This window comes from Diabrotica undecimpunctata, chromosome 2, assembly GCF_040954645.1.
Source record: "Diabrotica undecimpunctata isolate CICGRU chromosome 2, icDiaUnde3, whole genome shotgun sequence".
NCBI lineage: Eukaryota > Metazoa > Arthropoda > Insecta > Coleoptera > Chrysomelidae > Diabrotica > Diabrotica undecimpunctata.
The window spans coordinates 117,132,192-117,156,046 of record NC_092804.1 but is presented as its reverse complement, the minus strand read 5'-3'; the positions used below and the strand labels follow the sequence as shown (position 1 = coordinate 117,156,046).

At 32.8% G+C, this 23,855-nt stretch overlaps 1 protein-coding gene across 2 annotated transcripts in view; it reads right to left on the bottom strand.

The window, feature by feature from the left end:
* LOC140434808 (cysteine dioxygenase type 1) overlaps positions 1-23,855 on the bottom strand; it is a 54,833-nt gene that overhangs the window by 19,580 nt on the left and 11,398 nt on the right. Inside the window, exons 2-3 of one of the 2 annotated variants that reach the window (XM_072523337.1) lie at positions 12,299-12,391; positions 1,759-1,991 (exon numbers count right to left, since the gene is read on the bottom strand). In XM_072523337.1, the coding sequence (XP_072379438.1) occupies positions 1,759-1,991; positions 12,299-12,391 (326 nt within the window). The remainder of the gene's footprint in view (positions 1-1,758; positions 1,992-12,298; positions 12,392-23,855) is intronic. The other variant, XM_072523338.1, reaches the window with a different exon arrangement.

The following is a 23,855-nucleotide window of genomic DNA, read 5'->3' as shown; positions in this document are numbered from 1 at the left end:
GACTGCTGTCAGATTGGCCAAAAGTTTTCCAGTGACGATTGGCTTGTATCAAGGCTCCTTACTGAGTCCTTGATGTACTGAAAGAGAAAGTAAGGAAGGGGGCTTCTTGGTCGGTGCCCTTTGCTGATAATATCGTGTTAGTAGAGGAGAGCAAAGAAATGTAAGAGGAGAAGTTGGAAGAGAAAGAAGAAGGAGAAGAGAAAAATAAACTTTAAATACCTTGGCTTCTACAAAACGGAAAATGAGACACTAGATCGAGAAATTTCCCACAGGATACAGGCTAGTTGGTTTGACTGAAATCGAATGAGCGGGGTACTTTGTGATAGAAAAATCGGGGAAGATCATAAAGGAATGATATACAACAGTATGGTGAGACCTGCTTTGGTGTACGGCGGTGAAGTGTGACCTGTAAAAAAGATCCAGGTAAAAAAGATGGAGGTAGTTGAAATGTAAATGTTACAGTGGATGTTGAGTAAGACTAGAAAGAACAGAATCAGAAACTACTTGATTAGGGAAAGAGCCGAGTGACTACAGTCTCAAAAAAATTCAAGAACAAAGACTGCAATGGTTTAGTCATGTCTGACGTAAAGATGAAAACTGTGTGGGACGAAGGATAGAGCTGTTAAAAGTTGATGGAAGAAGCGGTAGAGTAAAACCGAGGAGAAGATAGAAGGACTGTGTGATAGAGGACTTAAGGCGGAAAGGTTTAGGTGAAGAAGACCCGATGGACAGAAATAAGTGGCGACGAAGAGTAAGGAACAGCGACCCTTGAAAATGCAAAAGCTGAGGAGGAAGAAGAAGATAATTGTCCTATTAGCATAAAATTATATTATTATTACGATTTCTTACCATAAATTTAATCAATAATATTTATACTATTTATTACGTGGATACCTACTTACCGAAATGTATGTAGCGTAAATATAATAGAAATTAATTAAATCCGACACATATATGTAACAAAAAGACGCACGCACGCAAGTAATTTTAATTTAGTGCAAAGTTAACAGAAAGAAAACATGATTTAAATATTATATTGAGGCTTATGCCAGACACCAGTATCTATTCTATCGCCGACCATTCATAAATTTGTTAATATTTGTAATTTGAAATTTAATCTTCGTCTAGTTTTTAAGTAGATTTTGACTATACAAATTTACAAATAATTTTCTTATAAATAATATTACAATTATTCAATCTGTCTTAAGAAAAATGATCAAAGTTATTCTATAAAATCCGAAAAAAATAATGAATGTAAAAAATATTTTAATTTTATATCGACGCCCTCAAAATTTAGAGTCCCGGGCAGTCCCTCCTTTATACTGCACTGCATACATTCATTTTTTTTTAATGCCGCCAGCAAAAAATTTAATATTAAAGTCGTATATTTTCATTTTATATAGTAAACATAGTTTGGATTCAGCTGTGGAGTATGTTATATAATACTGGAGTATTTTTATTAATTAGATTTAAACTATGCCTCAAAAACGTTTAAATATTGTCCAAATGCAACAAATTGTGAGGAGATAAAATGTAAATTTTTGGAGTTATTCGAGAAAAACCGTTGCGACTACCATGGTTTATTTGTGAACTTTTTCCACCCTGGAGTTGGGGTGGTAACCATACCCAGAGGAAAAGCAAATATTGGCGTAGGGTATATTTTGATCTTTGAGCAACTCTCTACGTAGCTACTTTTCTGTAGCAACTCTCTACGTAGTTTTTTCTAATTAAATATTTTAATGGAATTAAAATGCTTACCGTTAATATAGGCGCAATCATTAACTTCTAAACGTGTTCGACCGATTTCTCTTAGCTGTTCACCCTGAGTTTTTGGCCACGCAAATCGAATTTCTTCTAATGATCCCTGTAGCATTTTCATAAAACAGTGAGAATTTGCGTGGTCGTGAATAGCTGAGCCGTGCCCTTCACCCCAACAAACAGCCATTAAGTTGTATTTTCCATTTCCAGCATCGACTAAGTTTCTGGTGTATCTGAAACATTCCATAATTTATTAACTTTTTTAAACACAAATAATAAATAAAATTTAGTTATAGTTTATAAACTTAGTATATTTTATTATTATTATATTAGGTATATTTTAGTTTATAAAAAACCTTTATTTAATATGTACTTTAAACATTATGATTTTTTTTGAGATGCAATTGAATAAAACAGTTAAGCAACCGGAAGTAAACATAAAAATATATATGTTTATACCTATTATATTATATATTATATATATATATATATATATATATATATATATATATATATATATATATATATATATATATATATATATTAAACCTAGAGCTAAGATTAATACTACTACAGGAACTCAACAGTATTCCGGATTAAACCGCGTCGATTATCATTGCGCCGAGCTTTCGACATCCTCATTAATGTCTTCTTCAGAGCTTTCGAAGTCTCAGTGATCCACGCCCCGACTACTACACTGATCACTAACCAATGCATTACTGGTGCTAAAAACAGAGGACGGTTCATTTATACCGTCGATGGTGACGTGGTTCGGATGGAGGTTGGCGTGGGGTAAGCGTAAGAATTGGCGGGGGGTACAGTAGAATTTCTCCATGTTGTAGGTAACCGTATGGTAAACGAATGAGAGGTCTCCATGTCGTAGGTAATCTTCATGCCGTCATCTCTTTTATTAAGACAATTTGGCATTTTTTTTCAATTTCTATGGCTTCTCGGATAATTTTTGGTTTATAAAAGCGGATGGGGCCTATGGTTCTAGAATTTTCAAAATAAATTTTGTAACCTGTATGAAGATGGTGTTGACCTAGAGCTAAAATTGAATCAGAATTGCGAACAGAAATAGAATGTTCATAAATCCTATTTTGGATTCTACGATTTGTTTGGCCTATATAGGATCGGGGGCAGTCTGCACAAGGAATTTCATAAACTCCGTGTTATTCATTTGGAATGTTGTCTTTGATTGATCGGACAAAAAATGAAAGTTTTTTTTGGAGAGTGAGTATTGTCTTTATTCCTCTTGATTTAAGAATTTTGTCGATTATGTCAGTGACTCCTTTGATGTGGGGAAAAAAAACTTTTGTATGGGGAGGATCTGAGTCTTTGGGTTGAGATTTAGTGGCAGATTGATATCTGTTAATGATCTCATTGATGTGATTTTTGCGGTAACCGTCTTGGATAAAGGCTTGTTTTAAACAAGAGAGCTCAGCGGGTCTACTTGCATCATCGCAAAGGCGTATTGATCAATTAAGATTGGTATGGGTGGGTTTTGTTATAAGAGTGATGAAAACCTTGGGATGGGTTTTTCTTTATGATAAAGTCGAGAAACGGTAGGGATGAATCAGTTTTCACCTATATTGTGAACTAGATACTAGGATGTAAACCATTTAGATGGGTTTCAAAAGACACCAAAGCACCCCTGCTATGGGGTCAAATGACAAATGTATCGTTAACATATCGTAGCCAACATGTGGGTTTAAATACAACTCGTTTGGAACAAATATATAACTGTTTTGGATGGGTTGGAGTCAATAATAGGGCTATTGGTTAACTATTTTTTTATTCTCGAGCTTTCAATTGTTTACAATTATTATCAAGAGCTAAAAAAGACAAAATACTTACAAGGTTGAACTAAAAAGAAAAAACAATTTTTGTTAACTTACCAAATAAAAATTAGTTTGGTAAGTAAAAATCACTGCTTATTTATTAGATAAAAACATTTTTGTATTAAATATTTTGAAGATGTAAGCAGTGATTTTTACTTACCAAACTAATTTTTATTTGGTAAGTTAACAAAAATTGTTTTTTCTTTTTAGTTCAACCTTGTAAGTATTTTGTCTTTTTTAGCTCTTGATAATAATTGTAAACACAATTGAAAGCTCGAGAATAAAAAAATAGTTAACCAATAGCCCTATTATTGACTCCAACCCATCCAAAACAGTTATATATTTATATATATATATATATATATATATATATATATATATATATATATATATATATCTTCCTTCTTCTTGTAGTTCCTTCTCCTATCGGAGGTTGGCTATCATCACAGCTATCCGTACCTTATTGGCGGCTGCTCTAAAAAGATCTACTGAGCTGCAACTATACCACTCTCTTAGGTGTCTCAGCCAGGAAATTCTTCGTCTTCCTACGGATCTTTTACCCTTGATTTTACCTTGCAAAATGAGCCTTAATATCTCATATTTCGCACCTCTGGTAATGTGGCCTAAATATTCCAGCTTTCTTGTTTTAATGTGCTTTATGACCTCGCAATCCTTTTGTAGCCTTCTTAACACTTCTGCTCTTATCCTCAGATCTAGAGGAAGGTCTCGATTGACAAACATTGTTTTCATTTTTATAAATGCTTGTCTTGCAATTTCAATGCGTGTCCTTATTTCTCTGCCTTGGTCATTGTTTTCATTTACCCAGGTTCCCAGATTTTTGTAGTTATTCACTCTTTCTACTTGTTTTCCCTCGATATCTAGCCTTCCTACTGTATGTTGCTTAGAAATAAAAATAAACTTGATTTTCTTAACGTTCATTTGTAGTCCATATTTGATACTGACTTGATGTAATCTATTTACTAAATATACTATATATATATATATATATATATATATATATATATATATATATATATATATATATATATATATATATATATATATATATATATATATATATATATATATATATATATACGGATTTATTTTGTGACGCCGATGTCCATGAGTACAGTAGAAAGTGCAATAATATTTCATATCACTACTAAAAGAATAAGTTGATGGTCTAAACATGCAAACTACATTGTTAAATGAAATGTAGAAATTCGCATTTTATTGCTAATTTATGTATGATCTTGATTGTGACCTCGTTAACCACGTTATTTTAAATGAAATTTATTATTTTCCCTAATCAACCCATAAGTTTTAAAATTCTTTTTGTACCTGACATCCATCTATTAAATACGTTGGGATTAAAATATTTTAAAAGGTTTACTTATATTTTTTTATATTTTAAAAAACATTTTAAGACACATTTTAAGACACTTTTAAGACACAGATGTGTCTATGTGTCTTAAAAGAAAAGTCTTTAATCAGTGCGTGTTGCCAGTACTTACATATGGTGCAGAGACATTAACACTAACCAAGAAAGTAAGAAATAAAATTTGTGTTACCCAAAGAGCCATGGAACGATCGATGTTAGGCATTTCTCGTAGGGATCGGATCACGAACAAGGAAATAAGACGGAGAACAGGAGTGACAGATGCCATAGAAAGAATTATGACCCTTAAGTGGAACTGGGTGGAGCACATAGCTAGAATGTCGGGTAACACATGGACACAGCGAATAATACAGTGGAGACCGAGACAAGAAGCACATCGAAGTAGAGGTCGTCCACCAACAAGATGGTCTGATGACATAAAACGGATCGACAAAAATTGGATGCAAACAGCACCAAACAGAAATACATGGAAAATACTGAGGGAGACCTATATCCAGCAGTGGATAGATCCGGGTTAAATGATTTAAAAAACATATACAAAAAGAATTCGTTACGACGACTAACACGAGAAAAAGGACAACAAATCTATGGAAAACGAGAAATATACTTCGCATCGGTACTTGGAACGTTAGGTCTCTAACTACAAGAGAGCAGGAAATTACAAAAGAGCTTGTACAAAAAAATATAAAGATAGTTACACTATAAGAGACAAAGAAAAATGGGAAGGGTCAAATTATGCTTGATACCTATCTGATAATTTACAGTCGTGTTGCGAAAGAAACCAGAGCCAAAGAAAAAGTCGCCTTGTTAGTACACAGAAAATTTTTACACTAAGTACAAGAATGTAAATATGTCTCTGAAAGAATAGTACATGTAAAAGTTAAATTTGACGTTAAACCTCTAAATGTGATAGTAATTTATGTACCACAGAACAATACCGCAAGGGAAAACTTCTACGAACACCTTCAGACTGTAATAAACGAGACCCCAAATGATAACTATATTTATTATGGTGATTTTAACGCTCTTGTTGGTAATGATATAGTTCCACGCAAAAAACAGCGATATAATAAAAATTCAGAAATGAAAACGGAGACCTTCTGACGGACCTCTGCAGCGTAAACGAAATACGTAATAATAATACATTTTTTCCACGCAAAAAACAATTCAAATATACTTTACAGAGCACTAACATGAGCAGAAATAGAAAGCGATCAACTATACAACTACAATTTTACAAAATCTAATGAATCAGAAGATAAGTTTAGCAGATGAGTAACAGGGTTTTCGTACTGGAAGATCATGTACATATGGAATATTCGTCATAAATCAAATTACTGAGAAATCACTAGAGTATAATAGACCAGTATTTCTGTGTCTAATTGACTTAAAGAAAGCATTTGATAGAGTAAGTTTCAAAGATGTAATCCATCTTAAACATCTACCAAAACAACAAAATTGAAGTCAGAATAGATGAAAAACTTACTAAATCTATATAAATAATGAAGCGGGACTTATTGAGCCCTATGTTCTTTAATTTAATTATGAATGAAATTATCAAAAGTGTCCACAAAGGAAGAGGATACAGAATGGAAATCAAAGAAGTAAAAATACACCGTTACGCAAACGCGGCACTATTGATAGCCCAAGATGAAGATAGTGGCAAATACTGGTCCAAGGATTTAACATAAGAGGAAAACAATTTAATATGGCAATCTCATCTCAGAAAACTAAAAAAATTGTAAATAGCAAAGAACCAATCAGATGTTAAAAGAAATTGATGGCATCAGTATGAAACAAGTAATGGAAATAAAATATCTTGGAATTACACTGTCCAGCTATGGAGACCTGGACATCCATTAACAGCACTATATTGCAAAACAGACACATTAACACTGAGATGAAGTCAAGAATTTATAAAGCCAGTGTATGACCAATAATGACATATGCCTCAGAAACAAGACCCGATAAAGCCACAACACGTAGGCTACTGGAAACGACAGAGATGAGAGTACTGAGAAAAATTACAGGAAATACGCTGAGAGATCAAAAATTAACAGCATAATGAGTGCGTTAGAGAAAAATCAACCAATAAATGCAATAATGCAATCATGACAGTCAGACTACACAAAAATACAAAATGTATAAAAATCATAAAAAGAATCAGGCAAGGAGACATGTTATCTTTTAAACTCTTTAGAGCAGTTCTGGAATATGCTTTAAAAAAATTCTAGTGGAAAACCAAAGGAATCAGTGTCGACGGCGAAATGCTCTCCTACCTACGATTTGCGGATGACATTGTTCTGATAACAGATAACGTGGAACAGAGAGATTGGAACTATGCTTACTGAGTAACTATGCCGCCTGTAATAAAGTTGGTTTGAACATAAATTTTGGAAAGACAGACAATATGACAAATCTGGTACCAAGTGAAAATCCAAAATTCGACTGCAACGAAATAGAATTAGTACATCATAGAATAAATACTTACGTCATAAAATTCAAATTGCTAGGGATAACTAAACAGCCGAACTGCGAAGAAGAATTATTTTAGCATAAACCGTATATGGATCTCTATCAGACATCTTCAAAAGCAACAGACCAAATTATTTGAAAAAGAAGACGTTCGACAAATGTGTACTTCCAGTCATAACTTACGGTGCCGAAACACTTTCCTTAGTCCAAGCTACAGCAACCAAATTCAGATTAGCCCAAAGACGAATGGAACACTTGCTGCATTCACTGACTCTCAGAGACAGAGTTAGAAACAAAGAAATAAGATGGACAGGCGTTACAGATGCCATAGAGTACATAGCATGGCTGAATTGGAACTGGGCGGGTCATGTGACCAGAATAAATGACGGGTAATGAAACAAAAAAAATTACAGTGTGGAGAGCAGGAGCTGAATAAAGAAGCAGAGGTGGGCCACCTACACGATGGATAGACGACGTCAAAAGAATCACTGGGAATTGGTTGCAGGAAGCTTAAGACCGACAGAACTGAAAGAAATTAGGAGAGGCCTATGTTCAACTTTTGACGCAGAAGGCTAAAAGATGATGTTGATTTAATTGACATCATAAAATAACAGTTGTTAAATAATTCAAAAATAGATCGAGAAATTAATCACAGGCTACAAGATCAGGAACGACGTAATTATGGAAAGAGCCAGGGTGACTAGTCCCAAGACTAGGTGCAAGAACAAAGACTACAATCATGTGGTTACGTCAGATGTAGAAATTAAAGTTGTATGGGATGAATGATAAAACAATTAGAAGTTAAGAAAAAGAGAGGTAGACAAAAAATAAGAAGATGGAAGGACTGTGTGGCAAAGTACTTGAGAGAGAAGGGTTTAAATGAAGAATGCATGTTGGATAAAAATGATTGGAGAAGAGAAAGGCCCAGCGATCCCTGAAAAGAGAAAAGCTGAGGAAGAAGATGAAGAAGATGTCTACAAATTTACCAGAGAATATATTTGTAAAGAGTTATCAGAAGTGTCTCTGTATGTCAAAATGTCTGAAAAAGATGAATTATTCGAAAAATAAAAATATTTAATCTATGGAATTTTATACAAAATCTCACCAAAATTTTACGCAGTATATAAAAATGCAATAATATGTAGGGTATTCTATTAAAAATAATAAAGTTGATGGCGACTTATGGCATTACCGGAAGTTACAGTGAGTTATCAATATTTAAATGTGTAAATTTTCAGACTTCAAATCCGTATGTTAACGTTACAAAGTAACGAATTGAAACAAACATATATTATATCATACATCTAATATAATTAGGTGATTACAACACGTTCAGTTTAGTTTTATATAGTTTAATAGTTCGGTTTTATGACTAGCTCAATATTCCAGCAACAAGATTTCCAAAACAGCAAATGCTCTCTCGTGTATTCGTAATCCAAACATGAATATTTATCCAATTATTTTGAGCCAATCACGCATATGTATTATACATATTTTATTTATAATATTTTTTATTTTAAAAAATATTTAATTTTGGAAAAACCAAATAGGTACATGATGTAAAGCTGATTCGATAAATTAATTGAATATCTATTAAACAAAAAAAAATATTTACATTTTAAATATTGCACAAAACCTTTCTGGGAATTATACTTCATAGAAACAAATATGTAGGAATAAATAACTATTCATAGGTAGAAAAAATATAAAAGTTTAAAAACAAAACTAAATTAGATGAGATAAATAAAGCTATAATAGGCATATAGCAAAACAATATATTATGAAAAATGCATTTTGATAACCTATTCACCACAAAAAAATAAGGAAATTTCATTATTAACCAATTAATAACAAAGATTTAACCCTATGCATTTCAGCATTGCTATTTTTGAGTTAATAAATACTATCACAATTAAATTAGACCATTCTCGTTTAAAAAAAGCCTTCTTTTTCTTCTTCATGTGCAATCTCTATCGTTGGAGGATAGCGGCTATGGTGGTAAGTATTTCTCTGTCTTTTGCTCTAGACAGAGATTACTCTTTTATCCTTAATGATCAATTGAGAAATGTACTTTTCGTTAAGACACAAAAGACAAAAATAACTAGTTTTGCTTATTTTAATCGTTTTCAATAGTCGTTTTTCTTTATTTAGTCTATTTAGAAGTTGTTTATTTGTTTTTAGTGCAGTCCAAGGAATTTTTTCTTTGGTTCGCTCACATTTTAAATGGCTCTAACTTATTTAGACTCTTTATCTTTAGATTCCACGTTTCGTTTCCAGAGGGAACATTACACCAAACAAAACATTTTAAAAGTTTTTTACCTTAGCGTAAAATCAATATTTACATCGCAGCAATTCGCGTATTAGAGATAATACAGAAATTGAACAAATATCTTCGTACCTTGGAGCATAGATCACAGAAGATACTGATCAGACAAAAGAAATAAGATGCTGCATTGAAATTCTACCCTTTTGTATGGGGTTGAAGCTTGGATACTTAAAAAATCCAACATTAAAAACCTAGAAGCATTTGAAATGTGGTGTTACCGACGTATTTTGAAAATATCATGAATGGATCGCAAAACAAAAGAACAACTAGGAAAACAATGCGAAGTTTTAAATTCCATAAAAATCAGGAAATTGGAATACTTGGGCCACATCATAAGAGGTGAAAAATACGAACTACTTAGGAATATAATGCAGGGTAAAATCAAAGGCAGAAGAAGCGTAGTAAGACGTAAAATCTCGTGGCTACGCAATCTCCGTGAATGGTTTAGATGCAGTTCAATTGAACTATTCAGGCGCGTAACCAACAAAATTATAATTGCTGGAATGATTTCAAATCTCCGATAGGAGCAAAAGTTGAAGAAGAAGAATTCGCGTATCAATTTCTTGTTCTGGGTCAAGCTTGTAGTTATTCCAGCAGCCAATTATTTGTAAGGGTTTAAGTGTTTAATATCTTCTCTATTATCATTTATCATTATAAGTAAAGAGACATTCTGCTTCTTTTGGATTATCATTATCTTGTTTTTTTTCTCGTTAATCTTTATTCCAAACTCTCGACAAGCATCATAAAATTGGTCCAAGACTTTCTCTAATTCATGACTATATAGTTAGTAGGACATTAAAACAAAAAGCTTAACATTACATAAATGTAAAGTATAAACTCGTACAAATTATTTAAAAACTCAAATTATCTCTGATTTAAATCACACTGATTCTTTAAGATCTCAGTCAGCTAAGAGGAGAAAAGAAACAAGCTAGATGTTAACTATTCCATATACGTTCTGTTTTGTTCCACAAGGAAACTAAGTTCCTGTAGCTGGCTGTACTGTATATCATGTATCACAAAAAATTTATTTAAAAATCCTTTATAAAAGGTATATAATTAAAACACCCTATCGGGCTACATCACAGAACGTTTTCGGAATTTATATTCCATCATCAGTGTATCTATATGTACATGTTTTGAGCCACTAAATACTTGGGTAAAAATGCATTAAATGTTGTTAATTTAAATTTAAGTTACATTATTTGATCTTATATGTACATGTATATAACTAGCAACATTCCTGAACAAAAAAAAAAATGAAAAAAAGGAAAAAAGTACGAAAGCCGATAGAATATTTTGAGGACTACCTAAATGATGATTTTTTTGAGGACTCAGTTAATTGCACAAACAATTATCACATACGTAAAACGGGCTATCTTCTCGATACTAATATGAGAGGCTTAAAGATTTTCGTTGGTGCCATAAAACACAATATACGCGAGCGTTTTAAAGCTTACTATGTACAGCGTTTCATGTAGTTGATAGAGACACGCCTGAAGAAGATGATACCAATATGCTCTGGAAGGTACAGCCGATTATAACCAGAGTTGAGAGGGATGTGATAAACTTTTAAGAGTTCCATCATATTATTCCATCGATGAACAGATAATACCTAAGAGAAAGCCAAAAACTGGCCTCTCATATTGAGTGAAAAAGATATAGTAACCTATAAAAGTGACGCATGTGAAATAATACAATATCGATGGTAAACACAGCTTTACAAAAAATGAGTCATAAAATCGAAAATTCACATGGTGTAATCATATTTGAAAGATTACAGTAACTTATAAATCCATGTACCTATAACAGATTTGAAAAAGTATAGTTGTAGTATAAAAATAGCCTTAAATGTTACAATAAAGCTTGAAAAAAGTCGCCTGGCAATTATTATTTGAAAATTTAAAACACAATTAATTATGTTAAATTGGTATCATTAATTACCAACCGCTATTAGAGCTATCTAAAGGTTGTAGTTGTCAGAGAGCACTGACGCAGAAAGGAAACAAACAAACTTAGCAGCTGGGTAAAGATCACAGATGCCGCGAAAATTTGAAATTGGTAGTGTATACTATCCAGACATATTTATGTATACGAATATAATAACTTTATTATGTTTCAAAATAACCACATTAACGACAAATGCAGACGTTCTACAAGAATGTCTACAAAGAAAATTGCAAAAGTTATTACCAAACTTCACTAAAAAAAAGTAACACTTAAAAATACATTTTTAGACCGAGTGGGAGTTGTATGCATAGAAATTGTATGCAAATTCTAAAATCTAAATTTATCAATAAGAAGCTTAATTTCCTTTTCATAATTATTAATGACAAGAATCCCTTAGCTCAATAAAAATTTACGACCGTTTTATTTTAAGTAGAACCAATATATAATTCCCCTATCTCATGTCTAACCAATGATCCTAAAGATTAAAACCACCTAATTAAAACGAACTAATTGGATCTCTTACTCCATTGAAGAATGAAAACTTACCGCTTGCCGAGTGGGTCACAGGAAAAATCACCAAGATGTTCCAACGTAATGAAGGAGTTATTTGATTGGTCAGCGTCAGAACGTCCCAAGAGACTGCAAAGCGAGGTCTAGTTAAAGTGTTTGTGCTTCCCTTAAAACACGATTAGAAATTAAATCTTACTGTTTTTTTTTGTTTATAATTAATTTATATTTATTTTGAAATTTAATTTACGTAGCTAATATGTATTGAAATAATATTTTATTTTTTTAAGTTATTTTACATTTATATTTTAAATTAAGTAGCCTTGATTTATTCTCACATCTTTGTGAGACAGATGTATTTGTGTGATAAATTTAAAGCTTACTGGAGGGTACTGAATTTGCGGTTCACCTAATTCGCTATCGAAGAGAGGTCTCCCGACTTCTTGTCGCTCATATGCAGCGAAACGGTAATCTTTTCAATGTCACCAAACTATACACTCCTCAAATATTCAGCACGCAAAAATTTATATTACCTTTTATGAAAGATACAGACGAATTCTAAATGAATGAATTAAATCTTGAAGTCACCGAAATCTATTCTAACAAGACGCTAATATTTTTTCTTCACATAAATTTGGATCTATTAACAGAAAATAAATCATCTCAGTTTAGAACTAAGACAAAGAATGGTTAAGTGCTATGTTTGGTCTGTACTTTTGTATGGTGCAGAAGTGTGGACGCTAAAAGTATCGATCATGAATAAAATTGAAGCATTTTAAATGTGAGTTCATAGACGAATGCTAAAGACACCTTGGACAGCAAGGAAAACTAATGAAGAAGTACTAAGGAGCGCCAACAAAGATAGAGAGCTGCTAAAGACTGTTAAACATCGAAAAATGTCTTATCTGGGGCATATAGTAAGGGGAAATCGATATAAAATATTACAACTGATCCTTAAATGCAAAACAGTGGGCCGTAAAAGTGTAGGAATAAAACAAGTTTCTTGGTTAAAAAACATTCATGACTGGACTCAGATATCAAATGCAGGCCAATTGCTCTATATTGCAGAAGATCGAGAGGCCTTTGCAATTTTAATCGCCAACGTCGGATATTCTGGTATAGCACGCGAAGAAGAAGAACAGAAAATAAGAAAAAAACCAATCGCAATTTTCAAGTTCCGCTCCTATCGGAGATTGGAAATCATTGTGGTAATTATAATTTTATTTCTTACGTGCCTGAGTACTTCAATTTTAAACTGCATTTAAACCATTCACAGAGATTGCGTAGCCACGGATTTTACGTCTTCCTACGCTTCTTCTGCCTTTGATTTTGCCTGCATTATATTTCTTAATAGTTCGTATTTTTCGCCTTTCATGATGTGCTCCAAGTATTCCAACTTCCTGATTTGTATGGAATTTAAAACTTCGCTTTGTTTCCCTAGTTGTTCTAATTGTTCACGCCACTATCTACTTTAAATTTAATTCATGAATTTTTTCCTATACCGCAACACAGCAGTCTATTCTTACGCAGATATTATGCCATATGTGAAGATAAGGCGATAAGGCGAGTCCCTAAAAGCACCCTAAGACGACAGCACTCAAATACGGGACGAGAGCGGTGATACAGCATTCAGACCGAGCGGCAATACGTATTAGCGTTTATATATTCATGTTCACGACTGTATTTAAAAAAAAAGTCAGTTTTTCACACGGAGTTTGATTATTTACCATAGCATTATTAAATCCGATTTTTATGTGGACGACCTTTTGACAGGTTTTAATTCAAAACATAAAGCGCGCGAAGCTTGTAAACAAATTTTTGAGGTCCTTAAAGGCGGAGGATTTACATTGCGTAAATTTTATTCAAATGATCCTGAAATATTAAGAGATATACCGGATAATTCAACTACGGGTTCAGTTATTTAATTCGGTGAAAACGAGAAGGCGAAAACTTTAAGATTATTGTACCTACTCACCGCAATCAGATACTCTGTTTTATAGCATAAATTCATCTCTAGGCCATATAATTACAAAGCGAAGTTTATTATCGGACATAGCTCAAATTTTTGATCTCTTGGGTCTATTAAGTGCGTGTACCATCATAGCGAAAATTATGTTACAAAAACTATGGCTAGAGCGTCTTACATGGGATGATCGCATACCTGAGCATTTAGCGAATAATTATTTGCAGTTTAGGAATAAAATAGAAAGCTTAAACAATTTAAAAATACCTCGGCATATTATATGTTATCGTGAGGTCAGATTAGAACTTCATGGATCTTGCGACTCCTCAGAAAAAACGTACGGTGCTTACATATTAATCAAATCTACCGATTTGTTAGGTAGATCTTATTCATTTTTATTATGTGCTAAAAGAAAGGTTGCGCCCTTAAAGCCAGTTACCTTGCTGCGCTTAGAGCTCGGTGGACCAGTCATTTTATCGCGTTTGACCAATAAGGTCAACAATTCATTAAATGTGCAATTTAATACATGTTGTCTCTAGACAAAAGACAAAATAAGGAATTGTAACGTTATAAACGTCACATCTCTATTAATTTATATTTTAATAATTATTTCATTTTAATTTCTTTATTAATTTATTAATTTCTTTATCTTCAGTTTAATTTTTACTATTTTTTTGTTTATAAAAATAGTTGGCGCCCCTGTTTTTCTCTTCTTCCTCTGTCTTTATTTTCTCTCTTTCTGTCCCATAGAATAAATATTTGCCCTCTTACTTTTGTTCGGCAGACTATTCTGTTCTGTGTTGACTGACAAGCTAGTTTCATGATATCTATACCAACATTCTGACATCTGTGCTAACTTCATTCAGTCTCCCACTTTCTGTCAAAACAACTTTTCTGTAGTGGGATTATTTTTTGCCTCTTTTTGAAATTTATAAAAGAATGCAAAAATTATTATAAGACTCATTTTTATGGTCTACAACTTCTCTTGGGGTAAGTACTTTCATTGTGATATTTATTCTATAATTCTGACCACATTTCCAATATTTCTAACCTTACTTTCTTTCGAAAGCACGTTTTTTTTCTGATATATGCATTAGGACTCTTTAACAGAATTTAACTAAGTAGTAACATTCATATTTCATTTTATCCTTGCCATATGCTATTTGTTTAAGTGTAATTTTGTAAGATGACAAGGAAGTTAAACCTTTCTTTTTGATGTGTTTCTAATGCATGTTGTTTCTTATCCTTTTAGTTTATTGGACACATCAAAACCTTATTGGTTTACTGGACAGTTTATTTTTATTGGACATTTCATTGGATTTATTGAATTTATTGGTTTATTGGACACCAAAACTTAGTCAGGACATACAGCCACGTGTGACTGCAGCTCTCCAGAAGCCACAACTTCTAATTGGAGGATCCAACAGCTAGAACACACAAGCCGCCCATCGAAGTAATAAGTAACACTTATAACTGTTAAGCTTTGGCAGGGTTAATTATTGTTTTTTTTTATTGATTTAAATAAATATGATTGGTTAAAATTTGTCTTATTTGCTATCAACTGAGAACTCAGGTTCAATCCCTAGTTTAAGACAAGACGAACTCACCCTTGAGATACTGAGCTAGGCAAGGTATAGACGATAAGCTCCCATGGTTGATTGAGGTATTATTTTTACAATAGTATTTCAATTCTCTTTGGTAGTATTATCGTTACAGAATCAAGACTTAAGGAAAAGAATCAAGACTTAAGGAAAAGAAAAAAAAAAGGAAAAAAAAAGAACAGGTATCAGTAATGTCGTCGAACGTATAGCCAAGCTGAAATGGAATTGGGCAGGTCATATAGCGAGACTGAAAGACACAAGATGGACCAGAAAACTAATTGACTGGCGCCCACGAGAAGACAAACGCAGCAGAGGACGACCACCAACACGCTGGATGGACGACATTAGACGAATATCAAAGAAATGGCAACAAGAAGCACAGAACCGTGAAGAGTGGCGAAAAATGGGAGAGACCTATGTCCAGCAGTGGACAGAAGAGGTTGCATGATGATGATGATCTCTAGACAGATTCCTCGATAGTACTTAGTTGGTTGAAAACATCAGCCAATCTATTGAAGACGTTTGTTAGTAGCAACCGCGTAGCAGAGATCCAGGAAACCACTTCGTTTGCGCAGTGGCGTCATGTGCCAGGCAAGAATAATCCTGCAGATCTAGTGTCCAGAGGCGTAGAACCAGATGAAATAATGGAATGCAACTTATGGTGACATAGACCTAAGTGGCTCATGCAAGATTCAGATAAATGGCCAAATTTACAAGTTGCTCCTACTGAAACAAGCGAAACGAGAAAAACATAAAGGCTTTTACTAAAAAACATCCCATTATTTTAGCGGCAGATCATATAGTTACATCTTTAATATTTAATCATTTTCACAAGGATCTTATGCATGCTGGTCCTCAGCTTTTACTTGCAACGATAAGAGAAACTTTCTGGCCGTTATCAGGAAGAAATTAAGCGCGACGTACCGTACATAAATGTGTAAAATGTTTTCGATTAAAGTCTAAATCCATTCAGCCAATCATGGGAGACCTTCCTGCTCAGCGTCTCGCAGGTGGGCCACCGTTTATTGTAACAGGTGTAAATTATGCGGGCTCTTTCGTAATTCGCGATAGAAAGGGTCAAAGTTGTAAACTAATTGAGAGTTACATGTGTCTTTTTATTTGTTTTTGTACGAAGGCCATACATTTAGAATTAGTTACGGAAATGTCTAAGGAATCATTTCTGTTGGCCTTTAAAAGATTTATTGCACGAAGAGGCAAGCCTCCAAAGATGGTTTCCGATAATAGAACCAATTTTATAGCTAGTTCGGAGTTAAAAGCGTTAAGAGAAATTTTAGAGCAGCACACTCCCGCGATAAGAGAATCCTTGCTAAAGGATAATATTTCGTTGTCTTTTATACCTCCATATTCTCTACATTTTGGCGGACTGTGGCACCTTACTCTATTAATTTTTAGCTAGTTGTAATACAAAAAACATTATCCACACACGACCTGCCTGGTCTAAAAGTCCTTTTGTTCTTTTGATACTACTAACTATTTTTAGATTTTCGTTTTTAGTATATATATGACGGTATATTCTACTCACTGAGGAAGTAACACTATTTCCTTGTAAACGGTATTTTTTTAGACGTATAAAAATGTAAGTTGGTAACACTTTTTTAACTGTCGGCCATTTTGACGGCTGTCAAGTAATTTATATTAATTTCAGTTTGGCATTTCAACATGAATAAAATTAAATATAAGGTTGAATGCTCGAATAAATGAACTTTGATGAAATAAAAGGCATATATCGAGCACAGTTTAATTTAATCTTGCCCAAGTACTTTCGATCCCTAGATCATCTTCAGGTGCATTTCGTAAATTGCGGCCTATCCGACAAGAACAAAATGTCATAAACATATAATTGTACATCACACTACACTACAATTATATGTTTATGACATTTTGTTCTTGTCGGATAGGCCGCAATTGACGAAATGCCCCTGAAGATGATCTAGGGATCGAAAGTACTTGGGCAAGATTAAATTAAACTGTGCTCGATATATGTCTTTTATTTGATCAAAGTTCATGAATAAAATTGTCGAATAACGCTTCCAAATTGTACAATTTTATTTTGAAAATTGTGGTTCTCTTCGAAATACGTATCGAACACTACGTCCATTTTATGGTCAACATAACAGTCCATCAGAGCAAGTAATTGGATTAACCATGTAACGTTTTTATACCACCTTTACTCTAAATGATAATATGTATCTGCTGTGGAGAGTAGCGTACAGGAAGACCCGAATCAGTCTATCTGCCATCGGGTCCAGCAGTTGGATACGTGTCTATTTGCTTTATGGAAAATTTTGCGGAGAGATCATGTTTTGCGTGCTTACAAAATCAAACTCTTTCAATCACGCAAGACATGAAGGTACATCATCAACTAGAAAAGCGTAGATTCGTAGACTCGGTGAGTGGGACCAAAACGAGATTGCAGTTGATTCTGGTTTTCATAAGTAAATTATATTTAGCGATAAAGCTGACTTTTGGTTAAATGGCTACGTCAACAAACAAAACTGGCTATTTGGTTAGAATAATCCTCAAATGTATGCTAAGAAACCATTACATCTAGAAAAATTGACTGTTTGGTGTGCTTTATGGTCTGGTGAAATTATTGGATCGTACTTTTTCAAAAACTATGCTAGCCAGGATCTTACAGTCAATGGTGACCGCTATAAAGCCATAATTACTGCCTTTTTCATTCCCAATTAAACAACCATAATGTGCAGGAGTTGTCGTTTTAATAAAACGGCGCAACATGCCACACAGCTCGTGCCACGATTGATTTATTGAAGGAAACGTTTGCTAATCGCATAGTTTCAAGTTTCGGACTGTGAATTGGCTTCTAAGATCGTGCGCTTTAACACTGCTAGAATATTTTAAATAGAATATTTTAGCTTTAGTCTTGCTAGAATATTTGTTTCATTTAAAAAAAAATTACGAAAGTTATTTCAACAACTAAAAAAAGGCGTAAATTGTGATTGATGAACAAATTATAACCAACAGTTTGGAGTTGCAAACATTCCAGGTTTGCAACACAAGGTTACTCCAGTTATTGCCCTTCATAACACTGTGCTGGTTTTAAACATTCACTAATTAATGCTCAAAATCATTCATTTTTGTCTCTACAGCGTGGACTGTAAACAAACTGCTAAATGTTAAGGTAGCCATATTATATTTTCTAGAAAGATTGGAGAGTCGGTTTTAATAACATATTTAGTCGCTATTGCCCTATACCTCGAGAGGATCTCTAGAGTTTCGTTGGTGGACAATGAAAGAGAAAACGAGTATGTGACGTGCGTATTTACAAATTATGAGAGATATGTATAAGTACTACTAGTATTAGGACAGCTGTAGGAGAAAATTGGTAAATTTCGTGGAAAAATAGGATTGTACCAGCACTTATTTATTCCAATTGGTCGTTTTCCTCTCAGTAAGTCATCTGTTATAGGTATATCGGCCGTACAGAGTTAGTTAGTAATACCTACTTTAGCATTCTGGATCCCTATACGAGCTTATATAGGTCTAGCCAATAAAGATGAGCCATATATTGTGAAGTCACCACGTATTCTTAAAAAGTGTTTTGACCACCGATTAAGTGCCTACCAGTCATACAAAATATGTTTGGCTGTTTCAGGTTCCACCCTACAGACCCTAAAGAGTTTGCAGCTTAAGTCTCTATAAAACAGCTTTATTGTGTGCAGATGTTTCTTGGTTTGGGCATGACCAATGAGAAAGCCTATTATAATTTTGTGCAGACTTCTGTCAGCTCAATATACATTTTGTCTTGTGCTTTTGATTTGCTTTGGATTAACAATAAAGTTATGTAATATTTTGTGATGCCCGTCGTATGCTAATGATGTAGAATTAGTAGGAAATACTAAAGATCCATTATAATAAAGGCTGGAACAGCACAGCCACCTGAACAAAAAAGTTAAAGACTTGGTATTAAAGGAAATGGAAACTTTGGATGATGGAATGGTAATAAAAATATTAGTCTAAAGTATTTAGGATCAGGATTACAAAATAATAGAGAATAATAGAGATACATATGAATCTAGTAGAGTTAAAGCTGCTTGGGTGAAATGAAAGTTTTGTGAAAAATTTAAAAATAAAATTTAAAGGTGCACGTTCTATTAGACTGTTAGAAAACTAGCTTTGATGTATGGTCACAAACGTTGAAAAATTAAAAGGAAAAACATGTTGGGACCAAAAATAATAAAATTAAGAATATATTTTTTGTGAAATATCTACTATAGGTTTGATGCTAATTAACACTAAGATGACACTAAGAGAAATTGTTAAAATATATTATACCACACAAAAGAAACCCCGACGCGCGACGGGAGACAGTAGGATAAGACATGAAATAATTGGTATGACTTATGAAAGATAGATGAAGATAAAGATAAAGATTATAATATAGTAGAGACAGATGTGAGATACTATTGAGGAGACACGATGGTAACATTGAACTGGCACAACATTGTCTAAAATAAAACATCAAAATAATAATTAACTTTTAATCTAATATATATTATGTATTAAACTGAATATCGCTAAAAGATTGATTAAGAAATAATAAAAATTTATGTATTTCTTAGTGATAATTTTGATGTTTTCGTAAAACTTTTTATCTTCATTAGTTATCACAAAAATAGGCATAGTCTACGTAACTACATCCATACAACACCGTCTGCTCTACTCATTTTTATCAGATAGTGTTCATATTAATAGCTTGTTAATAGTATATAATTAGAAACACTTTAAAAAATGTTAACTAATAAAAGTTTTAACACAAAATATAAAACGATAGCCTTATAGTGATGAAAACTTAAAAAAATTAAAATAAAACCAAATTAGGAATTTGTGAAAAAACATAAAAAATCCCAATGATGACATGATACTTTAATACTGATTTATAATTTTTCGGGGACGAGTTCATGAATGTATTTTTATTTACTTGCTATTCTCGATGACGAATTGATGTATGTTTCTTCAGGTATATTAACCAAATTGGTCATTTTAATCTCGAGGAGTTAATGCACTTCCTGATATACATACATATACATATATATATATATATATATATATATATATATATATATATATATATATATATATATATATATATATATATATATATATATATATATATATATATATAGAGGCCCGTTCCTAGGGTAGTGAGCGCCTGCGTGCAGGATTTTTTGTGCGCCCCCATATTATGTGTTTAAGATACCTATATCATGTTCTTGCGATATGATTGAAAATATGATATGAATGTAAAAAGAAAAATAAAACGGACCATGTTTGAAAAAAGTTTTATTTTCAAAATTAAATGAAGAAAAAAGGTCATTTTAAAACAATATTATTATGTAAGTTAACAGTAAGAAAGAAAATACTTAATTCGCAAATTAATAAGGCATTCGGCAATATAACATGAAACAATAACGGAAAGGAGATACTTTCAATGCAAAAACTTTATTAAATAATACATATATACCAAGTGAAAAATAATTAAATAACAAATATTGGAATTACAACATGACACGTCGTGCTTTCACAGATGCAAGCTCATTAATCATTTCATTGTGATCAATGGCTTCACAAATTTTATTTTCAATTGAAATGACTGCCAAATCTGATAGCCTTTCTTGGCACATTGACGTTCTTAAATAATTTTTTATGAGCTTTAGCTTTGAAAAACTCCTTTCGCCAGATGCCACCGAAATTGGAAGGGTCAGGAATATTCTCAAGGCTATAAATAGATTTGGAAACAAGGATTGTAAATTTTTCTTTGTTATATAATTTAAAATATCTATGGGCGAATCCGAAATTTTGCTAGAGTCTGTGAGTGGGTTAAGAACTTTGTATGACAGAATGTCATTATGCAAATCAAGACCATCAATATCTTTGCATACGTTTCCTTCATGTTGAATTTGTAAAGCTAAATCCAAATCCATACATGATTTTCTAATCACATTAGAATCTAGATTTTGAAAATTACCCAAAAATCCAAATAAATCGTGGCACTTATCTATTCCCCCAAAGCGTCTTTGTAGGGATTGAATTGTTGTGTCCAAAATTTGAAAAGAAAAACTGATCTTAAATTTTTGTTTTGGATCGAATACTGTTTCATCTGTACCTTCATACGAAAATTGAAGCTTCGTCTTTCTTTGTCTTAGTAATGAAAATGTTTGCTCTATATCACTTTTTTCTGCTTCTGCTACAGCCTCATTCATGAAAATCTCGAAATGTTTGTCTGACCTTTTTTCAGTGAAATAAATAAAATAAGATTTTTTATTTCTGTATGGCATTCATTTAAAGTTGAGTTTGGATTCTGGACCATTTTACTTACTATATTAACTTTTGTTAACACGTCATGTCAAATTATAATAGAAAAAATGAATTTGAACGTTTTAATTTTGTCTAATAGTGACCTTGCTGAATATTTCGTGTTCATATCTCTTGAATTATCGTCCACCAAATCAAATATACAAATTTTCATTTACAAATTTCGAGGAATCGAAACCTAAGAGGGCGAATGGCTTTAACTTTGCTTTCCCATCGTGTTTCACTTAGTGATTTTAAAGTTAAGTTTGGTACATTCCTTTTTAAAATGTCCCATCTGTAGGGTGAAGCAGAAAAAAAATTGAACAACTCCTGAATAATTGAAAAAAAAAACCTACAGTCTCATATAAAATGTTAACTGCATCATTGACACTTAAATTAAAAGTGTGAGCTGAACAAGGCAAAACATTGCTCTGGGATTAATTTTGAGAATTTGAGCTTGAAGGCCCACATGCTTGCCAGACATATTTGCCCCATTGTCGTAACCCGGACCTCTCATGTCATCAAGGTTTATTTCAAATTTTGATAATATTTCTTCTTTTAAAAAATTGAAGAGCCGTTCTCCTGTAGTATTTAAAACTTTGAAAAAACCCAGAAAGTGTTCTCTAATTTCGACTTCATATGGAGAACAATAAACGAAGCGAATTATGACCGTCAGCTGTTCAACATGGCTAGCATCTGGAGATTCATCCAAAATAATTTAGTAATATTTTGCTGTTCTGAGGCAACTCAGAATTTCTTTCTGAATATTTCTTAACAATAAATGAATTAATTCATTTTGGAAGTGATTGCTTAAGTAATGAGGCATATTTCGGCACAACCCTTTAGACCTTCGAATATTGCTCAGGTGTTCCATCATAATTGGATCGAATTTAGCAATCATTTCAACTAATTTCAAAAAATTGCCATTATTAGTCTCATAAAGATTCGTACTGTCACCCCTAAAAGCTAAATTTTGGCCAGCTAAATACTGCACAATACAAATACAAATAATTCTTTTAATTATTTCACGCCATCACTGTTTTTCATTTTCATAATATTTTTGTTGCTCTTTATCAATAGTACATTCTTTACTCAAACGCGACCAGCGGCATTAGACAGCGCGTCGTGTGCTGACACTAATAAAATTGTAGGGTGGTAATTTAATTAGAAATTTTGGTATTATAATAGGGAATAGCAATCGGATGAAGTGATTGCTTTAGCGCTTACCGGGGAAATACTGAACACTGACTTTTATTGTTTTAGAAGTGAGAATATTTTTTTAATGGTAACCAAATGTTTGGCGCCCCTAAAATTTAGCGCCTGCGTGCGGGGCATTCATTGCATACCCGCTAGGAACGGCCCTGTATATATATTTCTAAAGTATTCAACTAGTGAATTCAGAGGTTTAATCGGTCATTGAGGTTGGCAAATAAAAAAAGAAGTCAACTACTTCATAAGTTTATCGAAGACGTTTCGCTTTATATTTCTAAAGCTTCATCAGTTCTCTAAAATAATAGATGACATAGAGTTTATAAGAAATACAGGTGTTAATATTTTATAACTTACAACTCAATATGTAGTATATTATCGATGTTATTATATATTACTGTAAACTTTACTCATTATTTAAAACTAACTTAACAAAAACACACAAACTCTGCAGAAAATAATGTTCATATTCGTAGATAAGATGATT